The sequence below is a fragment of the Cryptomeria japonica genome, chromosome 1 (assembly GCF_030272615.1).
Source record: "Cryptomeria japonica chromosome 1, Sugi_1.0, whole genome shotgun sequence".
Lineage (NCBI taxonomy): Eukaryota > Viridiplantae > Streptophyta > Pinopsida > Cupressales > Cupressaceae > Cryptomeria > Cryptomeria japonica.
In genome coordinates, this window is record NC_081405.1 from 472894067 (window position 1) to 472907893 (window position 13827).

Below are 13827 nucleotides of genomic sequence, written 5' to 3' on the forward strand. Positions count from 1 at the left end.
CAAAATGTTTTACCACATCTTCAGGTAACCTCATTCTCATGCTCATCTTTTTTTGAAATTCATTAAAATACTTATTTATAGCAGCTAAAAAAGTATTATTTACATCCTTAATGTTGTTCTTGATCTGTGCATTGACCGGTAGGTCTTTGGACCATTCAATGTCTCCAATTCCTAGTAGGAAGTTTTGGAAATAGAAAAATAATTCGGCTAATAGATGACCATATTTTAACTTTTGAGTGTTGTCCTTCTTAATGGATCACAAATTTTGAAATAATTGCACTATGATGGCTTCACAGATATCATAATCTACATTATCAACAATCATTCTATGTGATGTGTGAATTGTTGCAGATGGAACACTATTAAGTCTACTGGAGTAAAATACTTGGTAGCCTATCACCATTGTTGTTAGTTTCACTGTAGGGTCTCTAATATTGTTGATACAAAAAGCACGCTATCAGATATAGAATCGGTTAATTTGAAGACAGTATCCTTTGAAATTTGTCTTAGCACAGGAATTTCACTGGTTCAGAAATAACCTGTTACAGCCTAAATAGCTTCCTTGGTTATTGTGTGAGTCCTCTCCAAATTCATATTCTCTCCATGGACTCGACTCAAAATGATCCTGATGTGTTCTTCCTCAAAATCTTCAAGAAAATAGGTGGCATTATGAAAACCTTTTTCAAAAACCCTAGCATATTTTGTTTCAATGTTTCTACTCTTATCACATAGTGATTTCAACTGTGTATAAATGTGTAATGTTCCTAAATCTTCTATCTTGCAATCTATATAGCTAGATATGTCACCTTTGACCACAACACCGCTTGGGACTTGCGACAATGCATTACAAGACATAATTTGGTCTACCTTTAGAGCCTCCTCAGGCTCAGCAGTGATCATCAACCTCTCTACAGACTTAGAAGTAGATGTCATTCTAGTTAAGCAAGTTTCGAAGTGGTAAACTCAAGAAAATTCCTTGTTTCTTGCACGTTGCTCTGTTTCTCAGTTGAAATGCCCAAATGCACACCCGTTCGCCTCTCTGCAACTTTCAATTTAGCTCAATTCCTCTAATCATGAAACAATTCGCCAATTGACAACAAGACAATCTTATTCAGCTCTGCAATCGCTTCAAATTTCTTTCTCGAAAGATTTAGGGTAAAAATGATAAAGTAAAGCTTGTTTTTATCCTCTTTATCAACTGTAATAAATGATCGCACTTTAGGTTACAAACCCTAATTTCACCGCTTAAGTGAAAAACCAGTTGATAACACGTCAACAAAAAGTCACCAAAAATTCATAATTCAAAAATTCTTTCTCGCTCATTTTACAAGGGGTCCGGAGATGTTTTACCGTTAAGCTCCCCTTAGCCGTGTTAAACAGGCTTAAGTCACCAATGTTGGGTTCTCTTCACTAGGTGAAGGAACCGTTTCTTCTCCAGGCGAGTCATCACTTTTCTTTTTCCAAATCTGATTCATATCTTCTCTGGTTTCCTCAACATCAACTTTTCTTTCTGATCCTTGAAAGAGTTGACCGGTCTGCTATTTCTTGATCTACAAAACTTTGCTAAGTGCCCCGGTTTGTTGCAGTGGTAACAAACCATACCAAATGATCTCCAAGGTCCTACATTTCCCCTTCCTGTTCTTCTTCTGCAGTTCATAGCCACATGACTAAAGTTATTACAGAAGGTGAAAATAACATTTGTTACCTTCTCCATCTCGAATGGACTAAACTGGTTTCTATAGGATCTTTGCCAGTTCAGGTTTACCCGATTATCAAAGTTCCTCATCCAATCACCATTTGGTCTAGGGTGCACGTGTGGTACAGGATTGTTTGCTCCATATCTGCACTCAACATGTCTATGCCCATACATTTCACATGTGAAGCAATGACCTTCAAACTTTCTTGACACATACCTAGCATTAATATTGTAATTTGTATTTCTGTTAGGTTTGTCTCTACAAACATTTGCAGTATGACCAGGCTTATGGCAAATAAAGCAGACAAGTTTAAAAATCTTTTTACCGGTAGTCTTATTGACTTTAGGAGTAGTTTTGTTGGATAGTTGCTCTTTGAACCGGAGGATTCACCTTTTTCAGTTGTATGAAAACCAAGTCCAGAGATATCACCCTTCATTCTCTATGAGTGAATTTGTTCTTCCAGCATGGTAGAGCTTTTGACGAACTTCTCCAATTTCTCATTGGCTTCAGTACGCTTTTCGACAAGATCTTCATTATGCTTAGACAGGTTCTCTTTTAGAGATGATGTCAGCTCAAGATCTAGCTTTAGATTCTCCTTTTCTTCTATTTCAGCAATCAAGTTTTCATGCATAGTATATTTTTCTCATTTGATCTTTATAATCTCTTGATCTCTTTCCTTGATAAGGTCTTCAGCAGCTCTTCTGGCTTCCAATTCCTGACTCATGTGGATAGTGAGACCTTCTAGCTCCCTCCTTAGATTCAGTTTCTCATTGTTCACCTTTTCAACTTCATCAGCTAAAGCTTTAATATTGGCTTCATCTGAAGAACTATTATCAGAAATTTCTAATTGTTTTTCAAACATCTCTCTCCTTTTGACTTGAGAAGCTTTCAGTTTGCCCCTAAGGGATTCAACTTCATTTCTACTAGCTTCTAGCTCTCTAACCATCTTGAAGTAGCTCATGTCTCCCATGGTAGTTTCAAGACTCCCTTCTAAGTGTTTAGGCTTCAAAGAAGTTAGGCTCTAATACCAATTGATGGACTTGAAAAGCACTGAGAGGGGGGGTGAATCAGTGACACCAAATAAAACACTACTTCAAACACTAACCGGTAGATGAACTTAATCAAGCATTTAAACAAAATACATGCTATCCAAAATGATATAACAGCATCCACAAAAAGTAAAACATCCACCATAACACAAGTGTTTATACGTGGAAAACCCAAATAGGTAAAAACCATGGTGAGATGGAACTCACAAGTTAACTATCTGTAGTATTAGATAACTGACCGGTTGAGGCCTTACAAAGTGCTCTGCTAGGAGCGAATCTTGTTAGAGATCCAAGCTTGATTAGAATCTTATACCCTGTTAAGAGTACTACCCTGTTAGGAGTAACCTCGCTGGAGGATTTGAGAATCCAAACTAATGGATCACCTTGTTAGAGGATTTGTACAATGAAGATTGCTAGAGCTTACCCGGTTAGGGGATTTTGATTGTGTTGTAATGATTAGAAAACAACAAGAATGGTTTGATCTGTTCTAAGTAGCACAATACTTACTTGATCAAATCATTCTAAGTAAATTCAACACTCCTCTTCATCATAACACTTATTGCTCTTCAACAAAAGCTTTCACTCTTTATGCATATCAGTATTCGCATAACATCATTCTCTATCACTAGCAAATGATTCACTAAGATGTCTTAATATAGACATTCAAATCTTATGTCAACCTAAGGAAATCAAAACACAATTTCCTAGGTGCAGTGTATCTAGACAAGTAAACAAAACTCGTCATAAAAATGACCGCCAAGAAGTTGGTGTTGGTAACTCATCACAAAATCAAATACCGGTTAGAACAGTCAATACCGGTTGGAACAAAACATGTGATCCATTGTCCTAGAATCTTCCACTTGATCTCCATCTTCATCTTCATCTTCCTTTTGATGTCGACTTAGTGTAGCCATAGGTTATCTCTTATGCACATATCGGTTGATACAAAGTATCAGTTAGAGATTAACCTTAAACATACTGGTTAATAGTGTAAACCAATTGAAGATACACCGGTAGTTAATGTAATCATATGTGTGTGTGAGAGTGTTTCATCAATGACAACAGATGATGAATACATTACAATCATCATCAAGCCAACACTCTAGGTCATAGGATGAATACCTCCTCTTTGCCTCATTTAACTTCTCACTGAAGAAGGCAATAGGCCTTCCTTCCTAACTGAACACTGCCCCAATAGCCATGTGACTGGAATCACACTCCACTTGGAAGATCTTATTGAAATCAGGTAGGGCAAGGACCGACTGCTCTGCAACTTTTCTCTTCAATGTTTCAAAGGATTTATCTACCTCTTATGTCCAACTAAACCTGTACTTTTGTCCTCCCTTTATGGCATCAAGCATAGGAGCACAAATATGGCTAAAGCCTCTTATAAACTTCCTATAGAATGTGGCTAAGCCATGGAAGCTTCTAACATCATTCATTGTTCTAGGTGTAGGCCAAGACAATATGGCACTCACCTTTTCTTGATCCATTTTCAACTCACCATATGATATTACAAATCCCAAGTAAATGATCTCTTCCTGCATAAAGAAAAACTTTTCCAAATTGATCATTAATTGCTCTTCATACAATCTTCTTAGGACCAGGTCTACATGTTTTAGGTGCTCTTCTTTGATTTGACTAAAAATTAGAATGTCATTTAGGTAGACTATGACAAACTTTCCTATGAAATCCCTCAAGACTTCATTCATTAACCTCATAAAGGTACTATGTGCATTAGATAAGCCAAAGGGCATGACCTTCCACTCATACAACCCCTCATTTGTTTTAAATGCAGTCTTCCACTCATCTCCCGGCCTAATCCTAATCTAATGATAGTCACTTTTCAAGTCAATTTTTGTAAAATATCTAGCACCCCCCAAGCAATCTAACAAATCCCCAATCCTAGGCAAAGCCTCCAAGTGCCTTCCTTTTTGGGTGCCAAGACTGCAGGGACTGCACATGGGCTCAAACTTTTGCCAATCAGTCTGAACTCCAACAATTCTTCAACTTGTTTTGCCATCTCAACATTCTCATCAGGTGTGAGCTTGTATGTTGCTTTATTAAGCAAGGTGGATCTAGGTATAAGATCTTTGCAATGGTTTATATCCCTCATGGGAGGTAATGACCTTGGCATGCCATCAGAGATGGCACTCTATTTGTTTAGCAGTTGTTGCACTGCAAGGTCAACCAACCTTAATATGTCTTCTTTCTTGTCTTCAGACTTCTCAACCTTTGTCACTGTTGGACTAGGAATAAGGGCATAACAAACAATGCCTTCATCTGCTATGTTCTTCATGAATTGCTTTCCTCCTAACACCAACACCTTGGCCTCCTTTGGTTTGGTTTCCTCCTCACTCTCCATCAACGGTAACAACTCAATCACTTTACCATATTTGGTGATGGAATATGTGTTCCTAGCACCATCATGTTGTGCCTTCAAATCAAATTTCCATGGTCTCCCAAATAGGAGGTGGCAAGCATCCATCTTTGCAATGTCAAACAACAATCTAGCCTTATAGGTTCCAATCTAGAATTCTACCTAAGCCTGCTATTCCACAATAGCTTGTTGACCTTGGGTGATCCATGAGATCTTGTAGGGGCAAGGGTGAGGTATTCTCCTCAACTTTATCTTCTCCACCATTTCTAGAGACACAAAGTTTTCAGTTGAACCGAAATCTATTAGAACCTTGCATACCTTTCCACCTGCTTTGCAAGTGGTCTTGAATAGAGACTTTCTCTGTGGGGGCTCTTTGTCAGCCATCTTCATGGTAGTTACTACTCTCCTGATCATCAAAGCTTCACCTCTTTCAAGGTAGCCATAACTATCAGGGATATTGACACTTTGGTATGTACTTGCACTTGCCACACTTTGGCAATCAGCTTCTAGAACCAAGTTACTTCTCCTTTCCCCCATGGAACTAGTAGGCTTGTCAAGACATCTCTTGACCATGTGCCCTTCTTGATTGCAGTTATAACATCTGATTGGACCTCTACCTTGAGATCTTCCCCTAAATGGTGGTCTTCTTCCTCTGAAGTTACCTCTCTGATTGTGTCCTCCATTGTTATTGGAACTACTCTCTCCTCTAGGGCCTTCTTGATTGGTTTCACCTTGGTTTCCAAAACCATTTCCCTTACCTCTGAAAAAACTTCTTCCACCCCTCTGTTGTCTTCCTCTTCCTTTATTGTTCTTCTCTTTCCTCCTTTTGTTTTTCTCTTCCACCTTGATGGCAAGTTGATGGCATTTACCAATTGTATCCAGGCTAAGGAGGTTTAGCTCTTCTTGAATGTTTACCTTAATCCATTTAGGTACCGGGAAACTTTTTCACTCTCTTCCTCCTTTGTCTTAGACTTCATACATAGCTTTTGGAACTCCTCAGTGTAAGAGTTCACATCCATCTCCTTCTTCTTGAGATTTTGTCTCCTCTTATAAAGTTGAATTTCATAATCTTTGGGTACATAGGCCTTCTTTATTAAGGCAACCATATTATTCCAAGAAACAATCCTGGGTTTTTTGTCCTTCTCTCTTTCCTCATGGACAAAGTTCCACCAAGTTAGGGCAGCTCCCTTCAACTTGTACTTAGCAATCTTCACCTTCTGGTGTCCTGGAATGTCTTCACATTCAAAGAAACTAGACAAGGAGTCTATCTAATCTACCACTACATCTGGTTCCATCTTCCCAGTGAAAGTTCACAAATCAATCTTCTGCTCCATGGTTCTCCTCTCCATGGATTTGAGGATATTAAGTAAGTGCCTCTAGTTAGGAGGAATCACCTCTTCCTCCAGCATAGGGATCTCCTCTTCATCCCCTTCTTCACCACTACCAGTGCCTCCATCTTCCTTCCCATATACTCTACCCCTCAACCTCTCTAACTCCTTCTACATGGCCTTGTAAGCATTGGCCTTCTCTCTCACAATATTTGCCAATTTCATGTTAGGCATTGGTCCCCTAGGGACTTCTTCTTCTCCCTCTATCATTTCTCAAATCTCTATCTCTTTACCAAAGCCATTACTAGCTCTGATACCACTTAATGTAGAGCCCTCCTTGTATCCTTCCAAACACTCCAAGATGTATGACACTGACCCCTCAAAACAATAATAGGATCCTATCAAGGAAAGGCTCTACAACATTAGTTCAACATCTCACAATCTCCAAGACTCATACTTACTCAAATAGGGTAATTTGCTCCATCATGCACCATGAAGCCTCCAAGGGTTCTTGACAATTACCACACATGTTTTGGGTTAGACAAGACTCACATGAACCAGATCAAACACTAGTTTTAAGGGTTCAATACCATATCCTATAGCACCTTGACAATTAAGCCTATTTGCTAGTAGCCCTTTGAAACAGGTAAAGGGACCTTAAGTCCAAACTTTCCCAAACACCCTAGAAAAAAAAATCATAGATTCAAATACCCTTTTTGGTCTTACACAATTCCCTAAAAGGAAAGGTCAAGGTCTGACAAATAAAGGCTTGATCCCGGTGAAGGTCAATGTCCTAAAGGGCTAATTAGGCCTTCATTTGTGAAGCAACTACATCCCAATGAAAAAACCATACAATAACAACCCCATGAGAATGTGGGGAACCATAAACCATCATGGATTCTAGGGTTACATGCCTGGAATCATCGTCATTTGCCTTCTAGGGTAGTTTTTTTGTTTAAGGACTAGGTAGCCACATAGAGATGTCTAACTAGGGCCTGATTAGACACACGCCTCCCTTGCTCTTCCTGCAAAATGATTTTGGAATCTTATAATACACAGGCCATACTTTCATTTCACCCAATCCCATGAGTTTCAGATGGATAAATTGTAAGTTATGGCCATGGAGAAACAAAACCCTAGGTAAACCCTGGTTTTTCGGGTACCTATAACAAAATTGGAATAACAAGAGCAAAACAACCAGTCTGAACCTCAAACCAAAGCCAAATTAAAGGTAATTCACCACTCTGACAAAATCACATCATTGGGTATTGATCCTAATCCGTACAATACCGTACCCTGGGCCAAAATTCCAAAATTGCAGGAAAAACTCAAAATTTCATTAGTTTGCAGTCATCAAAACATTCCTCCGTCCAGTCTAACCTTGGGAATTGGATCCTCAAGGTGTATATACCTCTCCACAACTTATCTCAACCAAAAAAAAGAGGTTAGAGCCGTTGGAGGAGTTCAAACAAACAAAAATTCAAAAATTGCATAAAAGTTACTAATGACAACTTTTGACAACTTTTGACAAAGTTGTCAAAATGTCATTCCTCGCCTCCTAATGCCTTGGGTTAAGACTAACCCCTCCTAAAACACCCTAGGAGAACTAAAACCACTAGGATAACTATTTCCTCCACACACTTGATCCCCTTTTGTCCAAAAGTCCTAATTGGCTTATCAAGATGCCAAAATAGGAGTTTGGCTCACAAGATGGGGTCTTTTATTACAAATACACAATGCATGATTGAAACACATGTAAAACATAATAAAGACATGTTTGATGCCTTATTCCTCCTCCTCTGAGCCTAATTGATCAACTTGAAGGAATTCTCTTGCACTAGAGAGAGGGAGAGAGGGAGAATAGGGGATAGGAAGAGAGGGAGAGAATAGGATAAGGAGAGAGAGAGAGAGAGAGAGAGAGAGAGAGAGAGAGAGAGAGAGAGAGAGAGAGAGATTGGGAAAAGGAGAGGAGGAGAGGGAGATTGGAAAAAGGAGGGAGAGAGAGAGAGAGAGAGAGAGAGAGAGAGAGAGAGAGAGAGAGAGAGAGAGAGAGAGAGAGGAATAGAATAGGATAAGGAGAGGGGGATGGAGAGAGAGTTAGAGACAAAGAGAGAAGGGGTTAAGGAGAGGGGGAGGGAGGGAGATTGGGAAAAGGAGAGGAGGAGAGGGAGATTGGAAAAAGGAGAGAGACAGAGATAGAGACAGAGACACAGAGAGAGAGAGAGAGAGAGGAATGGAATAGGATAAGGATAGAGAGAGTAGGATAAGGAGAGGGGGATGTATGGAGAGGGAGAGAGAGGGAGATTATGTAAAGGAGAGGGGAGAGGGAGAATGAGAGAGAGGTAGATTGGGAAAAGGAGAGGGGGAGAGGGAGAGAGAGGCAGATTGGGAAAAGGAGGGGGGAGAGGGAGAGAGGGGGAGATTGGGAGAGAGAGAGAGAGAGAGAGAGACAGAGAGAGAGAGAGAGAGAGAGAGAGAGAGAGAGAGAGAGAGAGAGAGATGAGGTAGAGAGAGAACGAGAAGGATAAAAGGGTGAGAGAATCAAAAAAGAGAGAAGTGTGAGGGGCAGGGAGATGAGATAGAACTCAAGGAGGATAATTAGGGCTCAGAATAGACCAAGACGGTGATGGGGGAAGGAAGACGAGAGAGAGAGGAAAAGAAGAGATACATGCATGTATACAAACATATATACATATATCTATATAAATATATGCATATATACATACATAAACACATATTATATAAGTATGTCTAACATATGTGTAGTAAATGCTAAGTTTACAAGCATACATTATTATGTCTTCATAACCCATACGGGTTTTGTGAAACACAAAAAAATGTTTTTAGTTTTACATAACCCATACGGGTTTTGTGAAACACAAAAAAATGTTTTTAGTTTTACATAACACATACGGGTTATTTAGAACTACGAATAGTACTTTTTGTTTTTCAAAACCCGTTGGTAAGATGGTTGGAAAATGACCCTAAGGCTTGCAAGCCCATTTTCTTCCCATTTTTGTCCCTTTACACGTTTTTTCATCCTCCAACATGATTTCTCGACTTCGTCGTCATCAGGTTTACAAATGATCAAGTGGGTATCTCTAAAATTACCACCATAATCTCACACATCTTCTCAATTTTCTGAGCATATAATTTTTTTAATTTTTGGACATCATTAGCATAGTAAACTTTAATTTTCTTTATCAGTGCCTTGAAAGTCCTCATAGACATATGTCTATCCATTTATTAATAACTTTTGATATACTTGACCAAATTCCAAATAAATTACATATTATTGTTCTACACTAGATTCTATACACTTTTAAAAAAAAAGTTTGCATTTTTTATTATTTTGATGCAAGTTATGCCCAGCGCACGAACAGGTACCAAATTTTCAAGATGCGGTCTCTTAAAAAAATCATAAAAAAAAATACTCAATGGAAAATTACAAAAAATACACAACTTCTAGATCTCACTCTTACCTATCATCTTACCAAAGGGTTTTGCAAAATACTAGATCCAACTATATATTTTGTGCAGCTCACGAAAACAGCTATGTTATGTTTTTCTGAAAAAATCAGGAACATTTTTTTGTGCGTGAAAGGTTTGACCCTCTTAGTATTATCCAATTTTTAAAAAAATTAGTAGTTTAGAAACTAGATTCAGAGTACTAAAATTCTTATTCTTTTCTCAACTCCTAGTTTTGAGTGCATGACCTTCAAATATCTCTTTGAAGTTCAGGTTTACCTATTTTTAGAAAAAAAAAAAAAAAAGTGGCCACTTATACCCCCCTTTTTGTTCACCATCTTGATGCACTTACCCAGGCCAATATACATGAAAGCTTTGGTGCCGAAACACAAAAAACTTCCATGAATGTGAACTACCTTATGAGCCATGCCACTATCGCACATTAGTGGTTATTGATGCAGAGGATACCAAGATACAAGATTCTCATTGCATTTCCTAGTAGGGGAGAACTTTGAGAATTTTTTATCAAGAAAGGATGCTTGACTCCAAAACCGCATCTCCGGTGTCTTGACCCAACTTTCTCTTTGTATTCTACCCATTATAAGGGGGAAATGGTGGTCGCTAGAGAGATTGAAATTATTTGCAACTGTGGGCAAAGCCTGTAGTTGCACTCAAGCCTTTTAAAATCCCTCTGGTTATCTTTGGCTATTTTAAAATATCTCCAACTACAATGTAAGTCATCAATGTTCTTTACTTCATGGCATCAGCAAACCTTCAGCCATATCTCCTTGTGGCAGAATTCAGTTGTACCTTCTATACATTTCATTTTAAAACCTCTACAAGCAAGGCAACAACACTTCCTATAAACTTATCTCTAGAAATATGTCTATCTTCTACATTCTGAAATGCAGCATGAAAATAATATAACTTCTATCTTCTACATTCTGAAATACATCATGCGAATAATGACCCTATTTCTCGATTTGTGAAGTGGCAGCAACTGTCTATCAGGTCTATGCTTTGGATTATTTCACATACTATATTAATCTGTGTGAGATGTACTTTTCTAGCATTTCCTGATATAAAATATACCACAAGCAAGCTTTCATTCCAATAGTCCTGACACCTATCAACAGAGATTAATATCGAATATTAAATATGTGCTATCCTCCATATTTTTCTTCCTCTGACAGACACAGTGTTTTCTATGCAAAAAGGATAGCAGAGAATCTTCGATGAAGATTTCATACATGTGAAAAAGCAGCTTTCTAAAAGATTTCATACAAATATGCATGACACTTACAACTAAGATGTGATGTATTTACTATATTAGTTTTTTCTCCAATAAGTTATGGAAGAGTTTCCTTAATTATTCTACAATTTTTATGTGATTGAAAAACATTCGCCAATGTAACTATTATTTTCCCCAAAAAATAATGAAATATTCACCTTAATTTTTCAAAAAAAATCATGCAATAGAAAAATATTTGCCAATAAAATTAATTTTTTTTCCAAAAAGAATGAAAAATTTGCCTTAATTTTCGTAAAATTCTTATGCAACTGAGAAAAATTTGCCAACAAAATTTAATATTTTTTCCTTATTAAAAAAAAATTGCCAAAAAAAATAATATTTTCCCCCAAAATAATCAAAGATTTCCAAGATTTTACACCTTTACCGAGGGGGGGTTTCTTAAAGTTATCCCTACTAGTAAATTATTATTTTTTTGATAGGTAATGGGCCGAAGCCGATAAGGTGTACATACCCTACCCCCTTTGTGGGATTTGAACTTGTGACCTTTATTTCAAGAGCACAAGTTCGTCACCACTAGGCCAACTCAAGTTGTACCCCTACTAGTAAATTCTTAATAATTATATTTCATCATGATTAAATTATTAAACAGTTTGGAAACTAGACAGTATAAAAATTGTCATGTTTTCTAACCTACCTAAAGCGAATAGTACACTATGCGAAACTTTCATTTTTTAACATACCCAGTTTGCATAAGTGTGGAAAACCATCATGTCTTTTAACATACACAAATCGGAAAGTACACTATGGATTTTTTGTGCTTTTTAACATGTCTAATCCGCATGTGTGCAAAATCAGTTTGTTTATAACATACCCTGACCAAATAGTACATTGTGCAAAACTTTCAGGTTTTTCAAAAATGCCTAGTCCACATAAGTGTGAAAAAACATCATGTTTTCTAAAAGAAAACCAAATAAATATTCTTTCACAGTCCCATTTCAGAATGACAATGTTGCATTTATAGGTGGGTCGTTAAAAAATGCCTTGACATAAAGCACAATATGAAGCGAAGATTTCAAAACAAGAAAAAAATTTACACTCATTTGAAAACACTAAGTTTTTTACACTATCAATTTTTGAGCCTCTCAAATTTTGGTTTTTCAAAGAAAACATTTTTTTTTCGTTACAAAACCCTAGTCCATTCCCTAATAACATTACAAAACCCTCCAATTTTTTTTACCATTGTTCACCCAACATACAAACCCTCTTTCACAATCCAAAAAATCCTCTTCCACAGTCCCTAACAACAATGACAAACTGGCAAAACATGTTGGGTCAATATTCATACTTATTAAACAAGACGACGTTGCCGCATGTAAAAATCCCACAAATCCAAAATCTCACCGCCCATGAACACCTGCAAATGTCGCGAACTACCCTATAGAATTATCGAAAACAATATCACATAAAGCTTGTGAAATACACTACCATAGCATGAAAAAAAGGTGGAAAAAATAAGGTTTATCAAAAAGCACTTAAAGTTAATGGGCATGAAATAATCCTTAAAAAATTAGGCTTTTTTTTAAAATTACTTACAATTAATAGAATTATTTGCAAAAGCTCGCCAATATTTCTACTCCCTCATCCTCCTATGTCATCTTATGGTGTTGCGCACAACAGTGTATAGCTTTCCTCACTACTCAACGAGCTAGAGAACATGCGACAACACAACCATCACATTTTTCAACATAAGAGGGAAGCATTGTGTTTTTGTCAACTCACTAAACAATGACCTCAAAGTTGACCTTTCAAATATATTTCCTATTTTAAATTTTTCGTTCTCGTCTACGCCTCCACCACGAAATGACTTTGACATATGCCATTTTTTTAATTTTCACTAGCCTCAACTTGTCACCTCTGGCGTCCCCTTCCTGCCCCCCATCATCAGCAAGCCCTCCACATTTTCTCATAAAAATGATCAGCTTGTCAGCCCATCCCTTCCCCAAGCCAAAACGGTAGGGGCCATGCCATGTCATGATATGTTATCACACCATGGTCATGTCGTTTTGTGCTAAGAATAGCCAGTGGCGATACTATAGGTAAACTTTCAAAATGAGAAGTTAGTACATGGGATAATTTAATGTGGACCTAAAAGATTACTTTGCTATTAAATCGTAAATGTCAAGCTTCGTTATTATTAAAATATTTTTAGATTATCGATCAAAAAAAAAACCAATCGAAAAAAAATAAAATTAGATTATATAGGGGATCATTTATAGTTAATATTCTAAGAAATTTATTATTTATTTATACAATGCTTCTAATCACACAAGATATTTGTGAAAGATTGGTAATAAAGGTTTTGATATTATCATTAATATTTTAATGAATAGGTATGTAATAGAAAATTATAATAACACCTTTATTGTTTAAATTTCTTAATGAGGTCGATTAAATTTGTTAGTTTGATTTAACTATTTAAAAATGTAAAAGTATTGCAATTGAAACATTAGAAGCTAGAAAATCTATATGAGAAAAATTTTCATTAATAGAACCATATTCGACACAAAAACATAAGTGTTTCAAAAGTAAATTGTAAGGGTAATATTTTGGATGAAGAGAAGAAAATCTAGTAGAACCAATCCTTTTATTCCTT

At 37.0% G+C, this 13827-nt stretch overlaps 1 protein-coding gene across 1 annotated transcript in view; it reads right to left on the reverse strand.

Moving 5' to 3' along the window:
* Positions 1-13207, reverse strand: part of LOC131071747 (uncharacterized) — a 28623-nt gene extending 15416 nt beyond the window's left edge. Inside the window, exon 1 of the mRNA XM_058007695.2 lies at positions 13087-13207. Coding sequence (XP_057863678.2) covers positions 13087-13207 — 121 coding nt within the window. The remainder of the gene's footprint in view (positions 1-13086) is intronic.
* Positions 13208-13827: the final 620 nt, after the last annotated feature.